This window comes from Clarias gariepinus, chromosome 7 (assembly GCF_024256425.1).
Source record: "Clarias gariepinus isolate MV-2021 ecotype Netherlands chromosome 7, CGAR_prim_01v2, whole genome shotgun sequence".
NCBI classification, from domain to species: Eukaryota; Metazoa; Chordata; class Actinopteri; order Siluriformes; family Clariidae; genus Clarias; species Clarias gariepinus.
In genome coordinates this window covers 7046992-7073429 of record NC_071106.1, presented here as the reverse complement: position 1 = coordinate 7073429, position 26438 = coordinate 7046992, and the positions used below count along the sequence as shown (strand labels likewise).

At 42.9% G+C, this 26438-nt stretch overlaps 1 protein-coding gene across 1 annotated transcript; it reads left to right on the top strand.

Annotated features, from left to right (window-relative positions):
- Positions 1 to 9477: 9477 nt before the first annotated feature.
- On the top strand, positions 9478 to 12734 carry LOC128528117 (extracellular calcium-sensing receptor-like). Its single transcript, XM_053500871.1, has 6 exons — positions 9478 to 9632; positions 9739 to 10027; positions 10343 to 11098; positions 11192 to 11419; positions 11531 to 11654; positions 11821 to 12734. The coding sequence occupies exons 1-6, from the start codon at positions 9478 to 9480 to the stop codon at positions 12732 to 12734; spliced, it is 2466 nt and encodes an 821-aa protein (XP_053356846.1).
- Positions 12735 to 26438: the final 13704 nt, after the last annotated feature.

Below are 26438 nucleotides of genomic sequence, written 5' to 3'. Positions count from 1 at the left end.
CCGGATCGGACGGCTGGTTACCGACAGGGGCTCCGGAGGGTTGCGCAGGGAGAACATTCGGCTTCACGGGGGTCGGAGAGTGTTCGATGTCGCGATCACCCACGCGCTCCTCCGCCCGCTCGCAGTGCCGACAACGCTCTTTGCTGCACGGCCGGCGGGATAAAGCATCGGCGTTGGCATGCAGTTTTCCCGCTCGGTGCTGAATGGTAAAATTATAATCCTGCAACCGCTCGAGCCAGCGCGCTAACTGTCCCTCGGGCTCTTTAAAGCTAAGCAGCCACACCAACGAAGCATGATCGGTCCGCAGCGAGAAGGATTGCCCATATAAATACGGCCTAAAATGTTTAAGGGCCGCGACGACTGCTAACAGCTCGCGCCGCGTGACGCAGTAATTTTTCTCTGGTCCGGACAACGCGCGGCTGAAGTAGGCGATAGCACGCTCTTTACCCTCGGAAACCTGAGACAGTACAGCCCCTAGCCCTACATCGCTTGCGTCCGTGTCGAGGATAAACGTACGAGACGCGTCAGGATATCCAAGAACGGGCGACGTGACCAGAGCTTCCCGTAACCGAGTGAAAGCGCGCGCGTGCACCCCGTCCCAGCGAAACGGCTGATTCTTCTTCGTGAGCCCGTGCAGCGGACTAGCGATCGTGGCAAAATCCTTCACGAACCGACGATAGTAAGAGGCTAACCCGAGGAAGGTGCGCAGTTGTGACACATTTAGCGGTTCAGGCCAATTCTGCACGGCCGCAATTTTTGCTGGATCGGTGGCAATACCTCTAGCACTAATTACGTGTCCTAGAAAACCCGTCTCCCGCCGCAACAGCTGGCACTTTTTGGGGTTGAGCCGCAAATTCGCCCGCCGGATAGCCGAAAATACTTCACGCAAGTTAGCTAGCGCGACCTCAAACTCCTTGCCGTGCACCAATAAATCGTCCAGGTAAACGACACAACGGTTGCGAGGAATATCCGTCAACACTTTCTCCATCAACCGTTCGAACGTCGCTGGCGCGTTACAGAGGCCGAACGGCATGCGCCGAAATTGCCATAGCCCTTGGCCGATCGAGAACGCGGTTTTTGGTCGTGCTTCCGGGGCGAGCTCTACTTGCCAATACCCGCTACGCAAATCCAACGAGCTAAACCACGCCGAGCCCGCAACGTGCTCCAGCGCGTCATCTATCCGCGGTAACGGATAAGAATCTTTACGCGTCACCTCGTTTAACCGCCGGTAGTCCACACAAAACCGCCACGATTCGTCCTTTTTACGCACGAGCACAACGGGTGAAGACCACGGTCCGGACGCTGGCTCTATGACGCCCGAGTCGGCCATCTCGCGCAGCTTCTGCTCGGCGATAGCTCGTTTAGCTAACGGGAGGCGTCTCGGATGTAGCCGAACAGGCGCTGCGTCACCCGTATCGATCGTGTGCTGCACCAGATTGGTATGTGTGCACTCGCGCTCATCTACCGCGAAAATATCCGCGAACTCGTGCAAAAGGGACTTCACGGTGTCGGTCTGTGACTGGCTAAGCCCTACACTGCTACGCTGCATTAGCTCGGCCATTATCCTAGCTCGGTCGGCTACCGGATGTTTACATGGCGCGTCCACCGGAAGTTCCGCCCCCCTGGTGCGTGCTTCTAACCCGTCCGGCTGCGCTTTGGGCACTAGCAACCTGGCTAACCCGAAATTACCGCGCAGAGTTCCGTCCACGAGATTCAGTACCGCACCCCACCTTTCCAAAATGTCTAAACCCAAGATACAATCATCCTCGATGTCTGCCACAAAGAACGGATGGGAAAGAATGATTGCACCTACTTGTATTAGCACCGTGCGACAGGCCCGTATCTTCAAATAACTTCCCGATACGGTGCGAATGCTCAAAGCCGGGTCCGGCAGCATACAACCGCGCTCGCCTTGATCTAATGCTCCCCAGCGCAGCAGCGAAACCGTAGAGCCAGTGTCCACGAGCGCCCGTAGCGAAACGTTGTTCAGGCCACAGTTCACGTAGACACCCGCGCGATTTCCTACGCGTCCTGACCGGAAGTTGAACCCGGCCGTTGGGGAAGCAAAGACGGCTGTAGGAGGCGGCTTCTCCTCGGCTAGTTTTAACGGCTGCTGGAGTACGTTGTCCTCAGGCCTGAGAACGTCGCAGCGGTAATCCGTCAGTCCCTGGCCTTGGCGTGGTCGCGGAATCTCGGAGGCTGAGTCGAGGCCTAGCCGCGACGGGTAGCCCTGTCCCCGGCTAGGTTCACCTACCGAGCGGCCCCGAGCCACGGGAAAACGCTCGGCTCTTTCGCCGTGGTGGTCTGCCATGATGGGCTCTGCGCGCTCGGCTTCGCGCAGCGCCTCAAACAGGGAAGCCGGTGCCGCCAACCGGAGGTGCTCGCGAAGCCGCGACGGCCGAATTCCCCGCAGGAACGCACGCCGTGCTAGCTCTTCCTGCTGGACGGGCCCGAATTCCGGGTAGCCCCGGCGTGCGAGAGATCTCAGGTCCATGGCGAACGCCCCTAGTGGCTCGGAGGCGCTCCGCACGCGGGTTGCCAGCTCCTCGCACGCGGCTTCGTTACGGTCATTCGCGCCGAACCGGAAGTGGAGCGAGTCCCGCAACTTCGCCCAGTCCTTCCGCTCATCCGGACGGAGGTCTTCCAACGCCCGGAGTGCTTCGCCCTCCAGCGAGAGGGCCACCCGGACGGCTGTTTCCGCCAGGGACCAGCCCGCGAAGTCAGCGGCTAGCTCCACCTGGGCGATGAATGCGTGGGGCTTGATAGCGCCGTTGTAGGACGGCAGGTGCAGCTGCAGGTCGCCTCGCCGGCTGACGGCGCACGGAGCTGTAGCTTGCTCTGGGGTGCGCTCTAAGCCGTTACTCTCCATCCCACTTCTGACACCAAATGTAGCGTTTTTACCGCTAAGAATGAACTTGGAGAGACAAGTGAGCTTCCTGGCTGCCCAATGCAAATGGCTGGGAGTACTTTATTGAGCAACAGCACATCCTACAGTCATTAAACAGACATCTACCCCCACACACACACAACCTGGCCGAAGCCACTACCCCAAACACCTTTCCCCAACACGGTGAACACATCATAACCCCTCCCGCAAAGCATGATGGTCGTCTGTCAAACCCCACCCACGCCACAATATTAAGTAGGGAAGTCACGTGATAAATTGTTTCATACTGTATTGTAGCGTTTTTACGCCGGGAAGAATGCTGGAGAGACGAGTGAGCTTATTTGCTACCCAATGCAATGGCTGGGAGTACTTTATTAAGCACACAGCATGTAAGGCATGAGCAGCACTTTCACTCAGGAGCCTACATCCAATTCAGCACTAGCTTGAACTGGAGCACATTTCACACGTCACACACAACAGGGCCGAAGCCACTAACCCAAACACCTTTCCCCATCATGGTGAACACACCGACATTCCCGCAAGGCATGCTGGTAGTCAGCCGCCGCCCCGCCCACGCCACAGTATTATCATGTCTCAATGCAAGTCCCCATCAAGCTACCAATCAATCAATAATAACTAAATTAATTAATTAATAAATAAATAAGTTTTCCCACCAAACAAAATATAAAATGATTGTAGTAGATGATGGATGATCATCCCTCTGCATCTCTTACATATCTATCAAATCAGCAGAAGCCACTGAAGACTGGCTTTTAAGATGGCTAGGACATTCATAAAGTGAACAGAATCTTTCACAATGTAAACAATATTCTTATTCAAAAAAGAACATGAGAACCCTATGTACATGGGTTTGGATTCATAAAACTATGGCAAACAAACATGTAATGCATAGGATTTGGCTTATGAGAAAGTAAGCAAATATCCGTGGTGCAGTGTGGTTTAACTTAAGACTTAAAATTTAAAAACCCAAAATGTGTAAAATTAATACACTTATTGTGATAGTGTAAGCATGATTAACGGTCAGTTGTGGATGTATAGTGGACTGGTTGAACCTAGATTAAACATGCAGGTTTTTATGTCTTATTTTGCTAACTTTTATTCAATCTTATTACTGCCATCTTACATCTGTTTATATGTGCTTTTAGTGACTGCCTTTTGCAGAATTGCGCATGCGCGAGTGTGCAGCAGCTTGGTGCAGTTGCTCTCCAGGTTTTTGTGTGTTTTACTTGTGTTTAATACTTCTTCGCTTTTATCTATTCATAACTTTATTTTATCCTAAGTCACTATAGTCTGCCCTTTCAAACCATGCGTTTTTAAAGTCTTATCTTTATTAGTTATGCAGCAATATTTATGTTTTTGGCGATCAGCACGCAGCAGCACGGAGCTGGTTCCTTTGTTTACACTAGGGAATAGCTGATCCCACTAAAGCCCGCCGGCATCGGAGACCCAGTTGTGTTTCGGTCTCTAAACATCCCTGATTAGATACGGAGGAGGACACCGAGAGGACGCAGAAGTGGAAGAAATCAGCGCAGGGGATGCAAAGATGAGGAGAGACGTAAAGAGCAAGGAGAGGATGAGAAAGTACAAGCTGTATCCCCCGTCTCTTATCATGGGCAATGTAAAATCTCTAGACAATAAGATAGATGAGTTGACCGCTTTGTTAAGGACTGAAAACATCTTCCGCAAGAGCAATCTGATGTGTTTTACAGAGACTTGGTTACATAGTGATGTGCCTAACTAATATTACACTAGATGGCTTCAGCGAGATACGGAGCGACAGGACGAGGAGAGAGAGTGGTAAGAAGAAAGGAGGGGGGCTGGCTGTTTACATCAACAACATGTGGTGTAACCCTGGTCATGTGACTGTTAAGGAGCGTGTTTGTAGTTCTGATATTGAACTGTTGGCTGTCGGACTTCTCCCATATTATTTACCCAGAGAATTCTCTCATGTTATAATAACTGCCGTGTATATTCCTCCGTCCGCGAACGCCGCCACAGCGTGTGATGTCATCCACTTGGTCACCGCCAAACTCCAGGCCCGACACCCAGATGCCTTTCTTCTGATCTCCGGCAATTTTAACCAAGCATCCCTGACGAAGACTCTACCCATTTTTACTCAGTATGTGGATTGCGACACCAGGGGGGATAGGACACTGGACTTGCTGTATGCTAATGTTAAAAGTGCTGCAGCCTTACCCCTTCTGGGGACCACAACCTAGTTTATCTCCAGCCAATATACAAAGTCCCTGGTTCAGAGGCAGCCTGCTACAGTGAGGAATGTGAGGTGGTGGTCAGAAGGAGCCATGAATACCCTGCATGATTTTTTTGAGGCTACAAACTGGGATGTTTTCTGTGAACCACATAAAGAGGACATTGATGGTATGACTGCATTACAGAGTACATAAACTTCTGTGTGGACACCTGTGTACCTATGAGAAATATTCGCTGTTTCCCCAAAAATAAACCCTGGGTCACCAAGGACATTAAAGCTTCCTTAAATGAGAAAAAAAGGGCTTTTAGGTCTGGTGATAAGGAAGCAGCGAAGAAGGCTCCAAGAATGTTGTCTCTCAAAATCAGGGAGGGGAAAGAGTCTTACCGCAAAAAAAACGGAACAAAGGCTGAAGAACAACATGAGAGAGGTGTGAAGAGGCATGAGGAGCATTACTGGCTACAAGACGAGTGGCCAAGCTATTGAGGGTGATGTGGAATGTGCTAATGATCTCAACACCTTCTTTAACAGATTTGATGTCTCACACCACCCTCAACTTCAGCTTTAATACAGGCTTCACTGCTCCCCCATCCAACCCCACACAGAAAATGGCTACTACTTCTTCTGCAATCCCATCAATTAACATTTCAGATGACCAGGTAAAACGCGGCCTGAGCAGGCTCTGCCCTACAAAAGCTGCCGGTCCGGACAATATCAACCTAAGAGTCCTGAAATCCTGTGCTCCTCAACTGTGTGGGGTCCTACGGCACCTCTTTAGCCTAAGTCTGCCTCTACAGATAGTCCCTGCCCTGTGAAAAACATTCTGCATTGTTCCTGTCCCCAAGGTACCACAACCCTCTTCCCAGAATGACTACAGACCTGTCGCTCTAACATCACATATTATGAAGGTGTTTAAAAGACTTATCCTGGATACAATTCGTCCTTCGACGAAGTCTTCTCTTGACCCTCTTTAGTTTGCCTATCAGCCACTCCTGGGAGTAGATGACGCCATTATACACCTGCTCCACCGTACCTACTCCCACCTCGACACACCTGGGATTAGTGTGAGGATTATGTCCTCTGACCTCTCCAGTGCCTTCAACACCATACGACCGACAGTACTGGGGGAGAAAATAAGGATCATGGAAATTGACACTCCCTTGGTCTCCTGGATAATGGACTACCTGACCTGCCGTCCCCAGTCTGTTTGTTTACAAAACTGTGTACCTGACACTGTAATCTGCAGCACTGGTCCTCCTCAGGGGACTTTTCTGTCTCCATTTCTTTTCACCCTCCATACATCAGACTTTAAATATAATTCAGAATCATGCCCATGTACAGAAGTTCTCTGATGACTCTGTGGTGGTGGGATGTATTAAGGATGGTGACATCTCCAAGTACCAGTCTGTGGTGGATCACTTTTTTTCTGGTGTGAGCATAACCACCCACAACTTAACCTCAAGAAAACAAAAGAGCTGGTGGTCGACTTCAGGAAAGATGGAACCCCTGTGACTCCTATATCTGTCCAGGTAAAGACAGTGGACATGGTCTCTGATTAGAAATAACTGGGAGTGCATCTGGATAACAAACTGGACTGGGCCCGGTTTCTCGAAAGCTTCTTATCACTAAGTAAGTCGTTAGTCATAAGTCGCAAGTTTTTGCGTTGTAATTACTTTTCTATCTTTCCGCGAGAAAAAAACAAAATTAAAATTAAAATTAAACATGACAAAAACTCCCGCTGAATCGTACTTACAGCCCCTGCGTGAAACCACGTAGGTGAGATAGGGGTATTAAACCTCTACTCTGGCATCTCATCGTATTCATTCCATAAGCGAGCTATACAACCCCAACCACTGGCATGCTTCACATTGTTTCTGAAGCTGGCGAAGAGTGTTGCCAGCTGTTTGTCAATCAACTATGATTGTATACCCGATTCGTTTCACCGCCACTACAGGTTACATAAAAATATTAGCGACAGTTTGGTGATTTAATTTATATATTTGTCTATTATGGCATGCTATTGATAAGTTAACTCATGTCGAAATAAACAGTATTGGAAAAATTTAGTGCAATGTTTAGTTTGCATAGAAAGTGCCATTTTTCTTAACCAGTCCATGTCTCTTACTCTAAAAAGGTACACATAAAATGTGGGTCAACCACACTGGATTCAGTTCTCTGCATGCTCTATTTCTCTTTTCACCCTGGAGGAATTGGGGTGTTTTTTTGGCATTACAATGAATCCAGGCATTTTCAGCATCTATGTTCCCTCATGGATGCCGGAACATTAGTCTGAATGTCTGATTTGTTACAGAATTCACTTTATCACAGAGACCAGGCCTTGTTGTGACCAGGCCTTGACGTAATCAATGCCTAATTCAAAGTGAGACTTTAGACAACCCACGACTAATAAAGTTGAAGTGTTTACAATTGTCTGCTAGTGCCAAACAATGTTACATTCCAGGGGCAAAAAATAGAGTTGAAGGAGTGGTTAATTCTCTTCTCACCCATGCATTAAATCTTGAGACAAACTGCTTACATAGTGAGGCCTGGTTGTAAATACGCAAAGCCTCGGGTGGCATATTAGGTTGACAACTTGATGAGCAACATAATGAGACCTAGAGGCAGGTAGACAGCAGTAGGTAATACTGAGGGATGCAGGATACTCAGGCTAAGGAAGAGATGACCTGAATTCTTCTATCACAGAGAAATTTGGAAATGCTCTTCCATACAGCTCACTATAATCCCATGGTTGAGCAGTTGGGGCAGAGTAACACACTTAAGATCACTGGGATGCCACTGTTGGGTCTTTGGGCAAACCCTATGCCCACACAAAATTACTTCACTGTTGCTAGTCTTTAAGCTCAGATAAGCAAGAATGAATGTTGTGCATCAGTCTAGCAATCTTTCCTGTAAATACCACTACCGCTATACACCCGATGGGCTCAACAGCATGGGAGGAAGAAAAAAGAAAATTGTCTAAAAAGTTTCAACAACATAGCTCTTTAATGATAAAGTCTCATCTCAGTGAGTTGCTTGTCAAGTTAGCTAGCTATCCCTGTTCAACAGTAACATTTTCTTAGCTGCCTCATGCAGTTGTCCAGTCAGGCATGCAAAAAGTAAATGTTTTTATCCATACAATTTATTGTACAGACATAACATCTTAGATATTATCTTGAGTTTAAATATCATTAGTAACAAGTAAGACCATCCTCGACCTGGAAGCAAAAGTTTGAAAGCCTTGAGAAACATATCACAGGGATCCAAATATATAAAGCCCAAGATTTAGTTTGTATGTATATGTACTATAAAAGTTCTTTGTTATGCAAATATATAACGGAGAACTCAAATACTCAGCTCTCTCCCTCAATTTACACTAAGCGAGAGATCACTTGTACAACTTTGCACATTGTGCTCTAAATTACTTGCACAATGGTAGCCTAGTATTGAGGTCACACAGCAAGGAAGTCAACCATAAGGATTTGGAAAACATAGAGGCAACATAGAGATAGTGAAAATGCACAGAGATAGAGGCCATGTTTACAAATAGGCCTATATAACCTTAATTTCCTAACACTATATAAAGAGTGCATACTTGGCTCTATTCTCAGTAAATATTAAGATAATATCAGTTGAACCAACAAACAACAAAAATCAGAAAAGAGTAGGAAACATGGAACAGTGTATCAGTTGCTTAAGGGTTAGAGTGTTAAGAGTCAATCGCTATGAGTTTAAACCTAGATTAAAAAAATAATAAATAATTAAATAAGAATAAGAATATAAAAAAGAACTTCTTGACTGCCTAAGCATTTGTTCAATTACCTGACCTGGCTGAGGGTGACTTTGGATAACTTCCTAGCAGTAAAACATCAATAAAACAGAAAAATTAAAAGGATGCTTAGAAACGAATGTGATGATATATCTCACGTTAGACATTGCCAAGAAAGTGTGTTCAACTTATCTGATTATTTTTAGAAATTGCATCATTCAGTATTTCTCTCCTGCTCAGTGAATACATGTAAGGAATACAACAACACAAATAATTAGTCGGAAATTTGGACAGGACAACCATGCCTAGTATGCACAAGACTACAATAGTAAATGTAAATGATATGTGTTGTCATTATTTATTGAATTAAACCAGATAAAACTGTCAGATGTAGCCAAGATCATGTCTCTTAATGACATCACAAAGCTTACCACCTATCTGATTTGTCTAAAGTAAATGGCCATAGCCAAAAGAAAGAGGGCATGTCTATAAATATATAAAGAATATATATGTTCAGGACTGATCAAGGAAGAAGCATTGGAAAAAATAATAGAGATGTTATTCCTTGTAATACTTCTTACTCTATACATGGATATGGGAGATACATGCAATATCATGGAAAACCCAGCTTATCCTTTACTATCAAAAGATGGAAATGTAATAATTGGAGCTGTTTTTTCAATCCATGATGGGACAGAGTTGCAGTCACTGGCATATACTGAAAAACCAAAACCTTTAACCTGCATTAGGTTTGTTGTACTGGACAATTTCACTTTAGAGTAATTTTTAGGAAATGTGTATTTGATTATTTATAATAATAAATATATCATTTATTATGATGTTTAATATTTGTAGATTTAACCTCAGAGAATTACGCCTTGCTCAGACGATGACTTTTGCAATTGATGAAATCAACAGAACCAATCGTTTACTCCAAAATATCTCGGTTGGTTACAGGATTTATGACAATTGTGGTTCAAGGTTGTTAAGTATGAAGGCCTCCATGGCTTTGATGAATGGTCAGGACATAACAGCAGATGATTTCTGCTCTGGACAAGCAGTTGTACAAGCCATCATAGGGGAATCAGAGTCTACTCCCACTATAGCACTTACAAAAACTACTGGACCATTTAGGATACCAGTGGTAAAGATTAAAATTGTTTATGTTTATTTTATGCATGTACGGTAAAAAATTAAAATATACACAGAATCATGTTTAACCCTTATCTCTTTAGGAAATGTGTTAATTTTGACCTCAGCACAGTGGCATACTGGGTAATAGTGAAATCTCACAGCTTCAGAGCAAATAAACATGTAAATAATTTGCTGTGAGTTGCACTAAAACACTAAATCCGTGTTTTAGCATATCATAGAGCTTCAAAGCAAATTATCAATAAATTATTTGCTGTAAAATACACTAAAACAGGCTTCAATGTTTTATCTACGTATCTCTCCTTAGATAAGCCATGCTGCCACATGTGAATGTTTGAGCAACAGAAAAGAGTACCCATCCTTCTTCAGGACCATAGCAAGTGACTTCTACCAGAGTAGAGCACTGGCATATTTGGTCAAGCACTTTGGCTGGTCTTGGGTCGGAGCTGTGAACAGTGATAATGACTATGGCAACAATGGAATGGCCATTTTTCTAAATGCAGCCAAAGAGGAGGGAATATGTGTTGAGTACTCTGAGAAGTTTGACCGGTCAGATACTGCAAAAATTATGAAAGTGGCTGATATTATTAAAAAAGGCACAGCGAGAGTAATTATTATTTTTCTTGCCCACTTTGATATGAACATTCTAATAAACCAGCTTATTCAAATGAATGTCACTGGCTACCAAATGATTGGTGTTGAAGCATGGATTACTGCTGTCAATCTAGTAACCCCAGCAAGTTACAACATATTGGCTGGATCCATTGGTTTTGATGTGGGAAAATTGAACATTAACAGTTTTGCTGACTATGTTGTGAATGAATTTTGGGAAACAGCAGTCCCTTGCTTGCAAATGAAGGAAAACATTTCTCAAACGGAAGAGAAATGTGGCAATTATGAAAATATGATCCCTTTTAAGAACTACAATGATGATATATCAGAATTGAGATATGCAAAAAACATTTACAATGCAGTTTATGCTGTTGCCCATTCTCTACACAGCCTGCTGAGATGCAAAGAAAACCAAGATTGTAAGAAAGAAGAAACAATACTACCATGGCAGGTAAGTAAAACAATACCAAGTTAGGTTATTGTGATGACTGATATTGGCCTAAATTAATACTTGTTTGATACTTGCTTTTTTTATCTATTGAAGGTTACTGAAGGTCTAAAAAAATTAAATTTTACCACGAAACTAGGAGAACAGGTGTGGTTTGATAATACTGGGGCAATGGCTGCGAAATATGATGTTGTGAACTGGCAACGAGGGATCAGTGGGGAAGTGCAATTTAAAGCTGTGGGATATTATGATGCCTCTCTACCAAGTGGGCAACAGTTTGTCCTAAACACTGAGGACATAGTGTGGGCTGGAGAGAAAAGAGAGGTATGTACATAGTTTGGTGATGTATTTTTTAAATAAATATAAATTAAGATAATTTAGTTAAATAAGAACTAAGTAGTCATGACTGCAGCTGTACAATATTCCTTACATTAGAAGCCAAGGTCTGTGTGCAGTGAGAGCTGTCCTCCAGGAACCAGGAAAGCTGCACAAAAAGGAAGGCCTGTCTGCTGTTATGACTGTATACCATGTGCAGATGGAGAGATCAGTAACCAGACAGGTAATTTCAGCAGTAGTGAGTTTCAAAGACAAGTTGTCAACTGTACATTCTGTGTCATCCTTTTATTATTTAGGATACAACTTTTCAACAATTGTAATAATAAATGACCTTGTGCGATAAAATATACGTTCCTCTCTAATAAGAAAAACCATGATTATTTTTACAGATTCAAATAACTGTGAGCAGTGTCCAGGAGAATATTGGTCTAATGTTGGTAGAGATAAATGTGTGTTAAAGGTCATAGAGTTTCTTTCATTTACAGAAGTTATGGGAATAATACTAGTATTTTTTTCTTTGTTTGGAGCTGCCACAACTGTGTTAGTAGCTGTTTTATTTCTAATAGAAAGAGACACTGCTATTGTTAAGGCCAACAACTCTGAGCTGAGCTTCCTGCTGCTGTTCTCCCTGACTCTGTGCTTCCTTTGTTCACTTACTTTCATTGGTCGACCCTCTGAGTGGTCTTGTATGCTGCGCCACACAACTTTTGGTATCACCTTTGTACTCTGTATCTCATGTGTTTTGGGAAAAACAGTAGTTGTGCTAATGGCCTTCAAGGCTACGATTCCAGGCACTAATGTCATGAAATGGTTTGGGCCTCTACAGCAGAGATTTACTGTTCTTACCTTCACTTGTATACAGGCCCTTATTTGTGTGTTGTGGTTAACAGTTTCTCCTCCTTTCCCATACAAGAACACGAACTACTACAAGGAAAAAATCATACTGGAATGTAACTTGGGCTCAGCTATAGGTTTCTGGGCTGTCCTGGGGTACATAGGGGTTCTTGCTTTCTTGTGCTTTGTTTTAGCTTTTCTAGCTAGAAACCTGCCAGATAATTTTAATGAAGCTAAATTCATCACATTTAGCATACTTATATTCTGTGCTGTGTGGATCACCTTCATCCCTGCTTATGTCAGCTCTCCTGGAAAATTTACTGTAGCTGTAGAGATATTTGCTATTTTAGCTTCCAGTTTTGCTTTACTATTCTGTATATTTACCCCTAAATGTTATATTATTTTGTTTAAACCTGAACTAAACACAAAGAAAAATGTGATGGGTAAAATGGCCTCTAAATCACTTTAAGAAAGACAGTATGTTATTGTTATTATTGTTGTAAATCATTATAAATCCTAATAAACACTAGTTGTTATTAGGGTGGTGAAATCTAGGCCAGACTGAGTTGGTCTGTTGATTGAACTGTTTCCTAAGATCTTGTGATGTGACCTGAAAATCGTGTCTCCAAAATAAATTGGGGGTAAGTGCCAAGTATGTATGAATTTCGCAATAAGAAATAGGAACTTTGACAAATGTGTTCCACAACCCAAAAATATTAACATGAAGATTATTAATACAAAATATGAAGTAAAAAACAAACAAAAAAAAAAAAAAAACATTAACTGTCATGCTCTGGTGGTATACTGGCTGATGTTACTGCCATGGGTTTAAAGGGCAGGCATAGGCGCAGAGGGTGTAATGGTAAAAGAGTGTTTTTTATTTACAAACAAAACAATAATAACTAAACAAACAAAGAACTTAAACTAAAAACACAGGGATTTAGAGCCAAACATAGGCTCTTCAGCATAACAAAGGCTTAGAGCGGGACAAAGGCTAAGAGCGGGACAAAGGCTTAGAGCGGGACAAACCAACTAAACCTGGAGCTGAAACTAGACAAGACAAGACCAAATATGAGACAAGGCTGGGGTCAAGACAGGACTAGAGATGGGACGAGAATAGAGACAGGTTAGTAGCTAATATGGGTATGGTAGACATGGATGATGAACTAACGGGTTAGTAACTAACTCGGTTAGTATTTAAACATGTTAGTAGCTAAACCTACAAGGGGGGAATGAACACACAAAAGGCTAAGCACACACAAGGCTAATCCATACTAGCGGCTAAACCGACTAGTGGCTAAGCACTCATGTGGCTAATCCTACAAATAATTAACCCTACAAGGGTTAAACATTTATGGGCCTAAACATGCAAGAGCTAAACATAGACACTAGAGACACACCGAACAGTACTTACAGACTACAAGACAAACCAACTGATACACAAAACAGCTCCAAACCACACCCAAACGTCAGAAACATAACAAAACTAGAGCCTTCTAAACGTAGAAATACACAACAAAACTTAAACTAAATACAAAACAAAACAAAATACCCACATGACAAACTCAAAGTATTATTAATGCTACCAGAACAATTTACCAGAACAAACTGCAATTTATACGAAGATCTAATGAGCTACCTCGGTTCAGGTGAGCTCCCTCATCACCTGACCGAGATGCCTTCTGGAAAATTGAGTCTAGAAACAAAACTACACAAACTAATACTAAGACAATGCCCTCTAGTGGTAAACTCTCACATTAACCTGCACCTTACCTTTAAAAAGAATCGTATCTGTAGTGATTGAGACCAGAAAGAGAAGGAGAGGAGGATAGGAAAGAAGGAAGAGGAGGCTACTGCGTAGGACGACTTTCTTACACACACAGACACACACACCAGGGACTTTCATTTACATAAGCGAGTGCACACACAGACACATCGACATACACATACCGGTTTGCAGACAGACTCACTTACACAAGCACACACCCACACATATAAATACAAAATAAAAAATGCTTTATGCGCACAAACATGTGGTCACAGCATCATAGTAAACAGTATATGCATGCATGGATATGCGAGTGACACACGCGTACTGAGATAGAGTATGGGAGACAATTACTCACAATACTGCTCTCTCGTTTACCAAGTTTAATTTTATTTTCAATTTTTGCACGTTTTGTAAAACACTCGCGGACCAAGATACATGCAATCCAAGGTTTCATTGTATTGCATCTTCTTCTTTGATCCCTAGCCATTGGTTGATATCATTCACAATCCTCTTCCACTCTCGTCGGTCTGTAGCCTTGCACTTGGCCCTTATCAGTGATCAATCATTAGCTTTGCAGATCTTCTTCAACTTGATTGATTGAGTTTTTTTTGGTGCTGCTCGTTGGACCCTCCAGTGGTGTGGCCACTCTCTTGGCATGATCTTGTATGGTAGCCTCTTATTATTAATTTTGCAGATGTGGCCAAACCATCAGAGTCTACGTGTCCGGATTTTGTCTTCGACTGCCAGTTGATGGTTGCGGCAAATTTGAATTGTAAAGCATTTCATTTGGAACACCTTAAGATTGTTCATCTCTGTTTTGAGCAGAGTTCACGTCTCTGACCCATACAGGAGAATCGGCAGTATTATGGTCCAGAAGAGGTGAACTTTGATTTTGATTGTAATATTGTTTTTTTTCTGTTTTTGTTTTTTTCACAAAGGCACCATTTGTGTGATGCAAACACTGCCATTGCCTGACTGATTCTGTTGTGGATCTCTGTGATTGATGCCAGAACTTTCTCCTGCACAAGCAATCCCAAGTATTGGAATTTTTGGACCTGCTTGATTTGGACCTCATTAAGGTAGACCTTTGCTGGGGAACCATTAGTGGTCATAACTTTGGTATTTTTTGCATTGATCTTCAGGCCATAAGACTCGGCGATGGTCGCTATGTGGAATAAGGTGCTAGTAGCTTGAGCATTGGTGTCGGCAAAAATGGAGCTATCATTGGCAAAACATTAGGTCTGTAAGGAAGTCTGGGTTTGTTTGTGGACTTGGCTCTACTACTGAGCTTTTTAAGTGTCTGATATAGGGTGCAGTATTCATTCTTGGACACTGCCTCCTCAAGATCAAATGTGACCTTGTTCCAGTAGGCCTCTCTTTTTGCCTTTAGCTTTTGCCTCACTTGCCTGTTGAGGAATCTTTACTGATTAAAATTCAGGTGCTTGGGCCATTCCCATTGGTCCACCAGATCCAAGCATTCCTTAGAGATCCATAGCACAATGTCTTGGCACGTTTGGGAATGTTTTCAGAAAAAAATCTTCTCAGCAGCATCAGCATTGTCTAGTGCTTCAAGTTTTGCAATTCTGTTGGACAAGGCAGTCTGTAAGTCTTCTTTGATGGCCAGGTTCCTCAGGTATCTCCAGTTCCACTTGGAAGATGGAGATCCTTTTGACTTTGCCCACTGCAACTGCAGCTGTATCTTTGCATGGAAAAGGTAGTGGTCAGATCCACAATCAGGTCCCCTCATTGCGCACATCTTTGAGCGATAAGGACAATCAGGAATTAATCAGTACATAGTAAAGAAGAGCAGAGTCATTGCCAGATGGGTTATACCAAATAAGCTGGCATTTGTGAGGATGTTGTAACTGACTATTGCCAATAACCAGGTTGATTGATCTTGCAAAAGACAGCAGCGCAATTTATCTGGCCATGGCCAAACCTTCCCAATGTTTCTTACCATCTAGATTTATTTGGGCCTGTTAATAAAAGAACAGGTTTGTGGAATTTGGTCTCCATGTTTGAACTCTCTGCCTTGTCGAACTGCAACACTGGTGAAGAATGCAGGCAGGTGGCACGAAAATGAGCACTTAAAGAACCCCAAAAGAACATCTCCTTAAAATGAGAATTCAACAACAGGTGCTACTAAAGCAACTCTTACAAGGTCTGCAGGTGATGGCAGCCACATGATGACATTTGGGTCCCGAGTCTGGACAAATGCAGAGGATTGTGTCAGGAAGGGCATCAAATCAGTAAATCAATGATGCGAATCACAAATATCATTTCCATACCGGATCGGTCACTGCCCGGGTTAACAACGACCGCCATCTGTGCTGGTGACAGGGTGTCGGTGGAAATTGGGCTACTGTTGGTCGAAAAAGGAGAGGAGGAAAGTGTGTTTGAAAGCAGAGAGAAAAAAGAAAAGGCAAGAGTTTAGGAGTGATAGTAGGGACTATGACAGGGAAGGCAAGAGAGTTGGTTGATATGATGCAGAGAAGGAAGGTGGATATACTGTGTGTCCAGGAGACCAGGTGGGAAGGTAGCAAGGCTAGAAGCTTAGGATCAGTGTTCAAATTGTTTAACCATGGTGTGGATAGAAAAAGAAATGGAGTAGGAGTTATCCTAAATGAGGAGTTTGTTAGGAACGTTCTGGACATGAAAAGAGTATCAGACAGGTTGATGAGTTTGAAGCTCGATATTGAAGGGGTGATGTTAAATGTTGCTAGTGGCTATGCCCCACAGGTAGGATGTGAGTTAGAAGAGAAGGAGACATTCTGGGGTAAGTTAGATGAAGTGATGCAGAAGTGATTGGTGCAGACTTCAATGGACATGTTGGGGAAGGAAACAGAGGTGATGAAAATGTGATGGGCAGGTTTGGTCTTCAGGACAGGAATGTAGGAAGACATTATGCAAATATGTTACGGAATGGCGTGGATCCGTAACAGAGTAAAAATAGATTTGCTAACGACTAGTTTAGGCGAATGTGAGCTGATTCTTTTTTTAAATGACAAAAACTCCATTTATCGCGCACTGTCAGCGTCACAGATAGTGCAGATAGTTTATGTTTACATACACCTACATGACACACTGGATGAAAGATAATATTTGAAATGAGATGAGGTGTAGTGTCTGGGCTCTGGCACTGTTTAGGCACCTGGCTCTGGCCGTGTTTTACCCTTTACTGTATGTGAGTATTTTTAACCCGAATAAACACTGCACGCAGCAGTAGGAAATTGTTTGAAAAACGTAAATGCATCAGCTGTGCGTCCAGCAGCAGTAAAACTGCAGAGAGCAGAGCTCTGAGTCCAGTACAGCTCTAAGTCCAGTTCAGCTCTGAGTCCAGTACAGCTCCAGTCATGAGAGGCAGGCAGTGTGATTAGCAGTATAATGCTGCATAGCTTACTCATGTTAAAGTCATAAAACAATGAATTTATACATTCAAATACATTCTTAACTTCAAATGTATTTGAAGTGCAAAAGTACTAAAGGTACTTCACAAACAAAACAATGTACTTAAACATTATTGAATTTGCTGTTTATAAAATAAATGTGCTGTACTAGTAAACTAACGCTATAAAATATAAAAATTTAGTAAAAGTACAGCATTTTTGTGTTAAAGTAATTGTGAGAAAGTAATATGAAATTAATATATTGAAGTGAAATATGTTATGTATGTTGTGAAATGTATGTGAAATTGGTTAATTTGAATTACATTTCCCAGAATAAACCTTAGTCAGGCGATGGGAGCACTTACCTGAACTGAGGTAGCTCATTAGTTTCATTATGAGTAGTCAAGTGTTTAGTTGGTCTGTGTCTGGCATCTGTTTTGTTAAGTTATTGTGAATAACACGTTTTCCCTCGTCATGCTGGTTACCTTAGTTCCTGTTTTTCTAGGGAGTCGCATTACTGTTGTTTTGGTTTCTTTTCTATTTCTATAGTTTGCTCCTTCTTAGTTAATTGGCTGTAGCATGCTTGTTTATGTTTTATTTCTATGTTATTAAAAACCTAAAGCTTCACCTTTGCGTTTATGCCTCGCCTATAACCCATACACAGCACACATGACAGAAGAAACTAAAACTGATTTTCAAATAATTTTGTGTAAAACATGTTATATAATTTTAATATCTCTTTTATAGCACCATCACCACTAAAGAAGTTAGGATGGAGATAAAACAGGAAGTAAATGTTTAAACTTTTTAAATGTTACAGAAGTATTAAATGTGTAACAAAGATAGAAATTAAAACAAGGCTTTAAATATTTCACTTTACTCATAATAATTCTATAATATACAAGTTTTCCACTAGAACATACTAGATTTTCCATTAATTTAAGTTAAAAATTAATATAGTTGATAGTAATGCAGGGATAAAGTTGGGTATTTTTTTATACAAGGGACAAAGACATGTACAAGGGACATTCAAGTCAAAGCAGGACCTTTGCACAGAATAATAGAACACACAAAAGCTCCCTTTATTACTCTCCATATTTTTTTTTTTTTATGTATGAGGATATGCATTGTTCTGCAAGAGCAAAATGCCTTTGGCAATCAAAGCAGTCGATTTTTTGTAAAAGCTTTTGTAAAAGTTTACCGGAATTTTACCAGCAATGGACTCTGTAAAATCAAAAGAGTTTTACGTCTTCATTTCAGAGAATTTTCATCACAGGTCCCGCTTTGACTTAAACACCACTCATAGATCAGAAGTCTACTTCCCACATTTTAACTGTATAATACTTGTGGCAGAAGTATTGTGAGACTGTTTACTAATATAATCAATTCAGCTTGTTTATTATCTTGTAACATGTCATTTGCAAAGTAAATCAGGTTGAGTTTAGACCTTATGTCTTGTCAAATTTGGCAAATAAATGTTTAATTAATATGGTAATGTGTGTATTGTTTCTTTGTTTATAATTTGGTGTTATTAGATACATTGACCTGAATTAAAATACCTCTTGAGTAAAGGAGAAATATAGTTTAAAAAAATAAGTGCAACATATTATTCTCTGATAGAGCAGTATGAATTAAATTCAGTTAAAATATTTAGTAAATGTAGCACATTTGTTTGTTAAATAATAGTTTAATTTTCAGTTTCTTTCAGTTTATTTTTTACTTATAGTAACCATTGCATAAACATCTGATTTTCATTACATTTCCTCATTTTTGTACATCATTGTACTAAATTGTTACGGAAACGGGGTCTGGACTTGACATGAGGCATAGGTGCAAGGGTGAATGTTTGGGATTTTTTTTTATAAAAGAAAAAGAAAACTAAACAAACATAAACCACTTCCAAACAGGAGCTGGTTCATGTCTTTCTGGACTCTCTGGAAGGTCTGGGCCCCCACTGGGTCTCTCTGGGAGATCGAAGCCCTCCACTGAGGCTCTGGAGAGTGGATGCTGGACTGTGCGTCACCTGCCTCTCTGTTGAGCCGGGCGAGCTGATCCCGGAGCAGTGTACCCTTTCCAGCACGGTTACCATGCAGTGATGATCCACTGTGGTCCTGGCATAAGCTGATCTGCTCAGTGAGCTAGCTTGCCAGCTGTTGGAGTTCTAGTTGCCTCCATCGCCTATAAACCCCCCCCCCCCAAAAAAAAGCCCCTCCACTCTGCCACTGTTTAGGTCGTGCATTCTGTTACGGAAACGGGGTGTGAACTTGACACGAGGCATAGTTGCAAAAGTGAATGTTTGGGAAAGTCTTTAATAAAGAAAACTAAACAAACATGAACCACTTCCAAACAGGAGAGAACATGACAGGAGCTAAAATTAAACAAGGAGCGACTTACACAAGGAGCTAAACTACATAAGTGGAACACAACATAAAACTAAACACAACATAGAACCAAACACATGAAGCTAAACAAGACTATAGACTACACAGCCTAGGAGAATACACAGGTTAGGACCTAAAAATAACTGGAATTAAACCAAAACATAAACCCAAAACAGGAGGGTATTCCAGAAAGCTCGGTTAACTTACCATTTGGTTAATCATAACCTCTGGGTTGATTTTCCCCAAACTCGCATACCGTGAATATGTCGGTTCCAAAACCCCTGAGCAGAGTAAGTTTAATCAATCTTCTACTGGTTACCCAGAGTCAATGCGTGTGCATGGTGCATACATAAAGACATTTTCAATGGATCGCCGATTTCACAAGTCAAAATGGAAAATCAAAATGAAAAAAATGTAAGCCAATAATAATCTTCTGCCATTCACTTTTTTAGGTCAAAATGCCAATATACTGACTAGGAATTTATGGTTTCTTATTTAATAAGGTGTAATCCTTCTGGAGCCAGAAGCGAAAATGAAACACAAAAACGTTCTGCAAAAAGGTAATATTTGATTACACGATCACTAAACTATTTATTAAAAATGACTTAGTATATTCTTTTTGTCATGTAGCTAATAGAAAGAAGGCTGAAGCGGGGCCTCACCACCACCTCCCCTCACCCCATCTGAGGAGCTGGCTCTGTCCCTTAATAAAGGGCGACCAGTGACACTAACATGGTGAAATGTAAGTTTACCACTATGATTTGTTTTCATTATATGAATTAATAAATTACTATCTCTGTCACTTAAAGGCTTTTGAACATGCCTAACGTTTTTATGCAGGCTTACTGTATTTATATGCATATGATGTATAGGTTACTGTGATCTTAGTTGTATTACTTTGACATGTTTTATCCTGCATTATAGTTTTTTTCTTTGATAATATTGAGAATTTTTTGGGTTGTATTTTCTTATAGATACTGGTAGAGGGATTTTATTATTGGACCCTACAGATGGAACATAGTCTGTGTTGTAAGTTGTAAATGTTTTGTTGTCAGGTACCATTAGTTGCTTTTAGTTTTTTTTGTCTTTTTGCCAGATAACGTATACTTGCATATTTCCACTGAAGGATGAAGATGAAGAGACCACATCTGCTGTGATAGAAGTGGACAATGCTGGTAGATCAGGTAGGATGCATACTATTATAATGCATGCCCCTTTTTTACATTAGAGTAACAAACTGTCATTGTTCTTTCACAGTACATACAGTACCTGGGGATTTCTCCACGGATGAAGGTCCTTCAACCTCAATGCACAATATAAGCAATGTAAGAATTTGTGTGCAGTTGTCCATAATAAAATTTTATTGTCTGACAGAATCTTATTTAATTATTTTTGTGTTGCCCTTAATCCAATTAATAATTTAATAAATAAGTTTAAATGGTTAAAAATAGGTACAGTGGAACCTCGGATTACGAGTAACACGGTTTACGAGTGTTCCAGAAGACGAGCAAAGATTTTTAATAAATTTTTACTTAAAAAACGAGCGTTGTTGTCGTTTACGAGCTCCGAGTATCATGTATAACGCATGCGCTTCTTGTTTTGACACCGAGCGTCGCGTCATCACAACTGAGCCAACGGTTTTTCTCTCTTTGGCGCTGCGGGTATTCATCTCACCTGTTGGGTCTTAGTGCTCGTATCTTACTGGTATAATCAATCCGTGTGTGTGTGTGTGTGTGTGTGTGTGTTTCTTTTTCTTGCGCTGCAGAGTGTGTGTGTTATGTGTGTGCGCTTAATTTGACACCGCCGGTTATCACACACACACACACACACACACACATATAAAGACCCACACTCTCTTTCTCTCTCGCCTTTACTGTGTGTCAGTGTTTGAGTGTGTGTGTGTTTTTCTTTCCCTTGCGCTGCAGTGTGTGTGTGTGTGTGTTATGTGTGTGCGCACGCGTAATTTGACATCGTGCCGGTTCACACTCTCTCTCTCTCTCTCTCTCTTTCTCTCTCGCCTTTAATGTGCGTGTGTGTGTGTGTGTGTGTGTGAAACAGAGAGGGGGTGCTTCACTCACACACAACCGGCCCAGTGTCAAATTACGCTCGCGCGCACACATAACACACACTCAGCAGCACAGGAGAGAGAAAAACATACACACACAGTGCCTGTGCGCGTAAATGGAAACACTTATTGGTCGGGATTTATTTTTACTTTTTTTAAGGTAACATGCAGGTTAATTTGTTTTATTTTTACTTTATATTTTGTGTTAATTAAAAAAGCATGGGACAGACTCCATGAGTGCTGTGCGGCTCCTGAAATCATCGAAAAATCGCTCTTCCAGAGATTGGAGAGTTTTCCTAAAATGACAGCAAAGGATAATGTGAAACTGAGGGAACTTGGGGATCTGCTACAGGAGATTCAAGGAGCTAAAGAGGATGAGTATTAGCCCGGTCTTCTCTATCTTGATATGTCACATGGAATCAGGCCAATTGTGGACCAACTTCCATATGGAATTCAGGAGAAGTGGATGTAACAAGGCTCACAATATAAAGAGGATCATCATGACCGCTTTCCACCTTTCAGTTACTTTTGCAAGTTCATATGCAAAGAAGCTAAGAGACGTAATGATCCAAGCTTTAACCAACAGAACAGCCAGACACAATTAAAATTAGAAAGACCCAACCTGAGAAACTTTAGCTCCGCCAAACCCATCTCTGTAAATAAAACTAATATTACACCCCCCAGCAAGGACTTTAATAAGAACTGCCCACCGCACAATAAGCCCCACCCACTCAATAAATGCAGGACATTCAGGAACAAACTGCTCGTGGAAAGAAAGGCCTTCCTCAAAGAAAAAGAAATCTGTTTTAAGTGCTGTGCCTCGGACACTCATCTCGCTAAGTACTGCAGATCCACAGTAAAGTACTCCGAGTGTAAAAGTACGAGCCACGAAACAGTCATGCATCCTGGTCCCCCCACCACAAACCTGCAAGGCTTCTGCTTCCTCTGTATCTGAAAAGACAGCTCTGACAGCATCGCAGTAACCACAACATGCACCAAAGTGTGCAGTCCAGGGCAGTGGGGTTATTCTTGTTCAAAAATATGTCTCACGAAGGTGCATCCAGAGGGCCACAAAGACAGTGCGGTTTTGGCTTACGTTATACTTGACGATCAGAGCAATCGATGGTTAGCCGTTGAAACGAGGGGGAAAATGGCCGAAGGCTTTCGCATTGAGTCTTAAGATGGGTCCGTGATAATCCCACTCCCTCCTCTCATTGAATGTCAGGACATTCCTAACGACAGATGCGAGATTCCGACACCAAATGCTGCACTGCTCCAGCCACACCTTCGTCCATACCAAGGTACATTCCAGAGTTAGACCATAAAGCAGAAATACTCCTAATGCTAGGGCGAGACGTTCTACGCGCACACAAAGGCAGGGAACAAGTTAATGGCCCTCATCATGCGCTCTTCGCTCAGTGCCTAGATTTAGGGTGGGTCGTAGTCGGGGAGGTGTTTGTAGGTAAGGTCCACAAGCCCACAGTCAACTCATTCAAAACAATTATTCTTGAAAATGGCCGCCCCACAGTTTTTGAACAGTGTGATAACTTCCGACAGCTCAAGGAAACGCCACACGTTAACAGGCTCACTAAGGCTCCAGAACAAAGTCTGGGACAATCCGTTTTCAACTGCAGCAAAAACAACAATGAGCCAGCTCTCTCCATAAATGACACACTCTTTTTGAAGATCATGGACGAAAGCATGACGATGACAATTGCTGGGTCTCCCCAATTCCTTTCAAAAAGCCTCGCTGGAAAATGCCTAACAATAGAGAGCTAGCAGTCAGACAGTTTTTTGTCTCTCAAACGGAGCATGCAAAAGAGACCCCACATGCAGCAGCAATACGTGGAGTTTATGGGAGGGATTTTCTCCAGTGGTCATGCCGAGATAGCGCCCACACTTAAGCAAGGAGAAGAATGCTGGTATCTCCCTACGTTTGGGGTCTATCACCCTCAAAAACCCAACAAGATCAGGGTAGTTTTTGATTCCAGTGCCCAAGAAGACGGTGTCTCACTCAATAATGTACTCCTCACTGGCCCCGGCTTAAACAATAGTCTCATTGGGGTACTCCTCCGCTTCCGTAAAGAAAGCATTGCTGTCATGGCAGACATACAGCAGATGTTTTACTGCTTCATGGTGCGTGAGGATCATCGGAACTATCTTCGTTTTTCTGTGGCACAAGGACAATGATGTTGAAAGGCAGGTCATTGACTTTAGAATGAAGGTCCATGTGTTTGGGAACTCTCCATCTCCCGCTGTAGCTGTTTACAGACTGCACAAGGCCATTGAAGCTGAAGCAAAAGACTATGGGGCTGATGCAGTCAAGTTTTTGAAGAGGCATTTCTATGTCGATGATGGACTGATTTCTGTGCCTTCTCCAGCCGAAGCGATCGGCTTGTTCCAAAGAACGCGAGCTTCACTTGCTGAGTCCAATCTGCGCCTGCATAAGTTTGCTTCTAACTCACCAGCAGTCATGCAAGCCTTCTCTCCTGAAGATTGCGCACCGGTCCTGAAAGATCTTGATCTGAGTGGAGAAGAAACTCAATCACAGCGCAGTCTAGGCCTAATATGGAAAACCGTGACAGACACATTCACGTTTTCAGTGGCCACAACAAACAAGCCATTTACTCACCGAGGTGTCTTGTCATCTGTTAATAGTGTCTTCGATCCACTAGGCTTATTAGCACCAGTCACCATTCAAGGGAGAGCTCTACTCAGAGAACTCACCTCAGAAAACTCTGATTGGGACACTTCACTACCAAAAGACAAGCAGAGCAAATGGAAAGCTTGAAGGGATTCGCTGCAGGACTTAAAAGAACTCCATGTCCCAAGAACGTACACACCTACCTCTCTTAGTAAGGCAAAGCGCAAAGAACTCTAGTGTTTTCAGACGCATCGACCAAAGCAATAGGTGCCGTACTTGAGAGCTCTGTATCCAAATGACAAAGTTGAGGTAGGGTTTGTCATGGGTAAGGCGAAACTTACTCCTCAGTCAGAGCCCACTATACCAAGGCTGGAACTGTGCGCTGCTGTTTTGGCTGTAAGGATAGCCGATATTGTCAGGAATGAGCTGGACATAGAGTTTGACGCCGTTCATTTTCACACAGATAGCAAGGTGGTCTTGGGCTACATCTGCAACGAATCAAAAAGATTCTAAACATATGTTCACAACAGAGTGCAGCATTTTCGCCAGTCTTCAAGGCCGGAGCAGTGGCACTATGTGCACACCGAGGAAAACCCAGCGGATCACGCATCACGCTCGCTCACAGCATCTCAACTAACAAAAAAAACTTGGTTAACCGGACCCTCCTTCATCCGTCGTTCGCCCCCAGAGGCAAAAAATGAAAACGACAAGTTTGAGTTAGTTGAGCCTGACAAAGACTGTGAAATCAAGCCACAAGTGAAAACGTCTCGGGTTACTTTGTTGTAACCCTGTTCCCTGAAAAGGCGGGAACGAGATGCTGCGTGAAAACGCTATGGGAATATCTTTTCGTGTTGCCGGTTGTGAAGCATGTGTGTACCAAACACGCCAAATTTTGGCTTATATAACCTCGGTCAGGTGACGTCATCTGATTAGATGCACCTGCAGGTTATAAATAGGAGTGAGCCGGCAACATTCCTCAGATTGATTGTCTGAACGGACGTCCGGTCACGTGGGCAGTGCGGCATTGGGACGCAGCATCTCGTTCCCGCCTTTTCAGGGAACAGGGTTACAACAAAGTAACCCGAGACGTTCCCTTTCAAAGGCTACACTCGATGCTGCGTGAAAACGCTATGGGAACGAGAGTACCAACGTCGCCGCACTGCGAGTGTCTGGACCCCGCATTGTGTAGCATGTGCGCACAAGGCTGAGAGGTCTCAAAACTATGTCTGGGAAGCTGACTCAAGGACTTGTGAGCCTGAAGTGACAGGAACATCCAGACTATAAAATCTAATAAATGTGTGCGGAAAGGACCAGATCGCCGCGTCACACACTTGTTGCAGGGGAATACCTCTTGCTAGTGCAATAGATGAAGCAATCCCCCTGGTTGAATGAGCCCTGATTCCTAGAGGCGAAGTGAGCCCACGCGCCTCATAGGAGAGAGCAATAGCATCTCTCACCCAATGTGACATGGTCTGCGTAGTAGCGGCCGCCCCCCGGTTGCGGCCTCCATAGCAAATAAAGAGCTGCTCTGATCTACGCCACTGGCAGGTGCGGTGGACGTAAATCCGAAGAGCACGTACTGGACATAATAGGTGAAGTTTCTCCTGCTCCGAAGCTGTAAAAGGCGGAGGACAGAAGGCTTCAAGAACAACAGGGTGCATGTTTGAAAATGGAACTTTCGGAAGATAGTTCGGGTGAGGATGCAGAATGGCCTTGACTAGCCCAGGGGCAAAGTCCAGGCAGGATGGGGAGACTGACAAGGCGCGCAGATCCCCACTCCTCTTGAGAGAGGTAATGGCCATAAGAAAAAACATCTTAAGAGTCAGAATCCTGTCAGGCGCTGACTCTAGCGGTTCGAAAGGAGTGTCAATAAGACCTTCGAGCACGATAGATAAATCCCATAAAGGGGTCGTGGCTCTAGTGGGT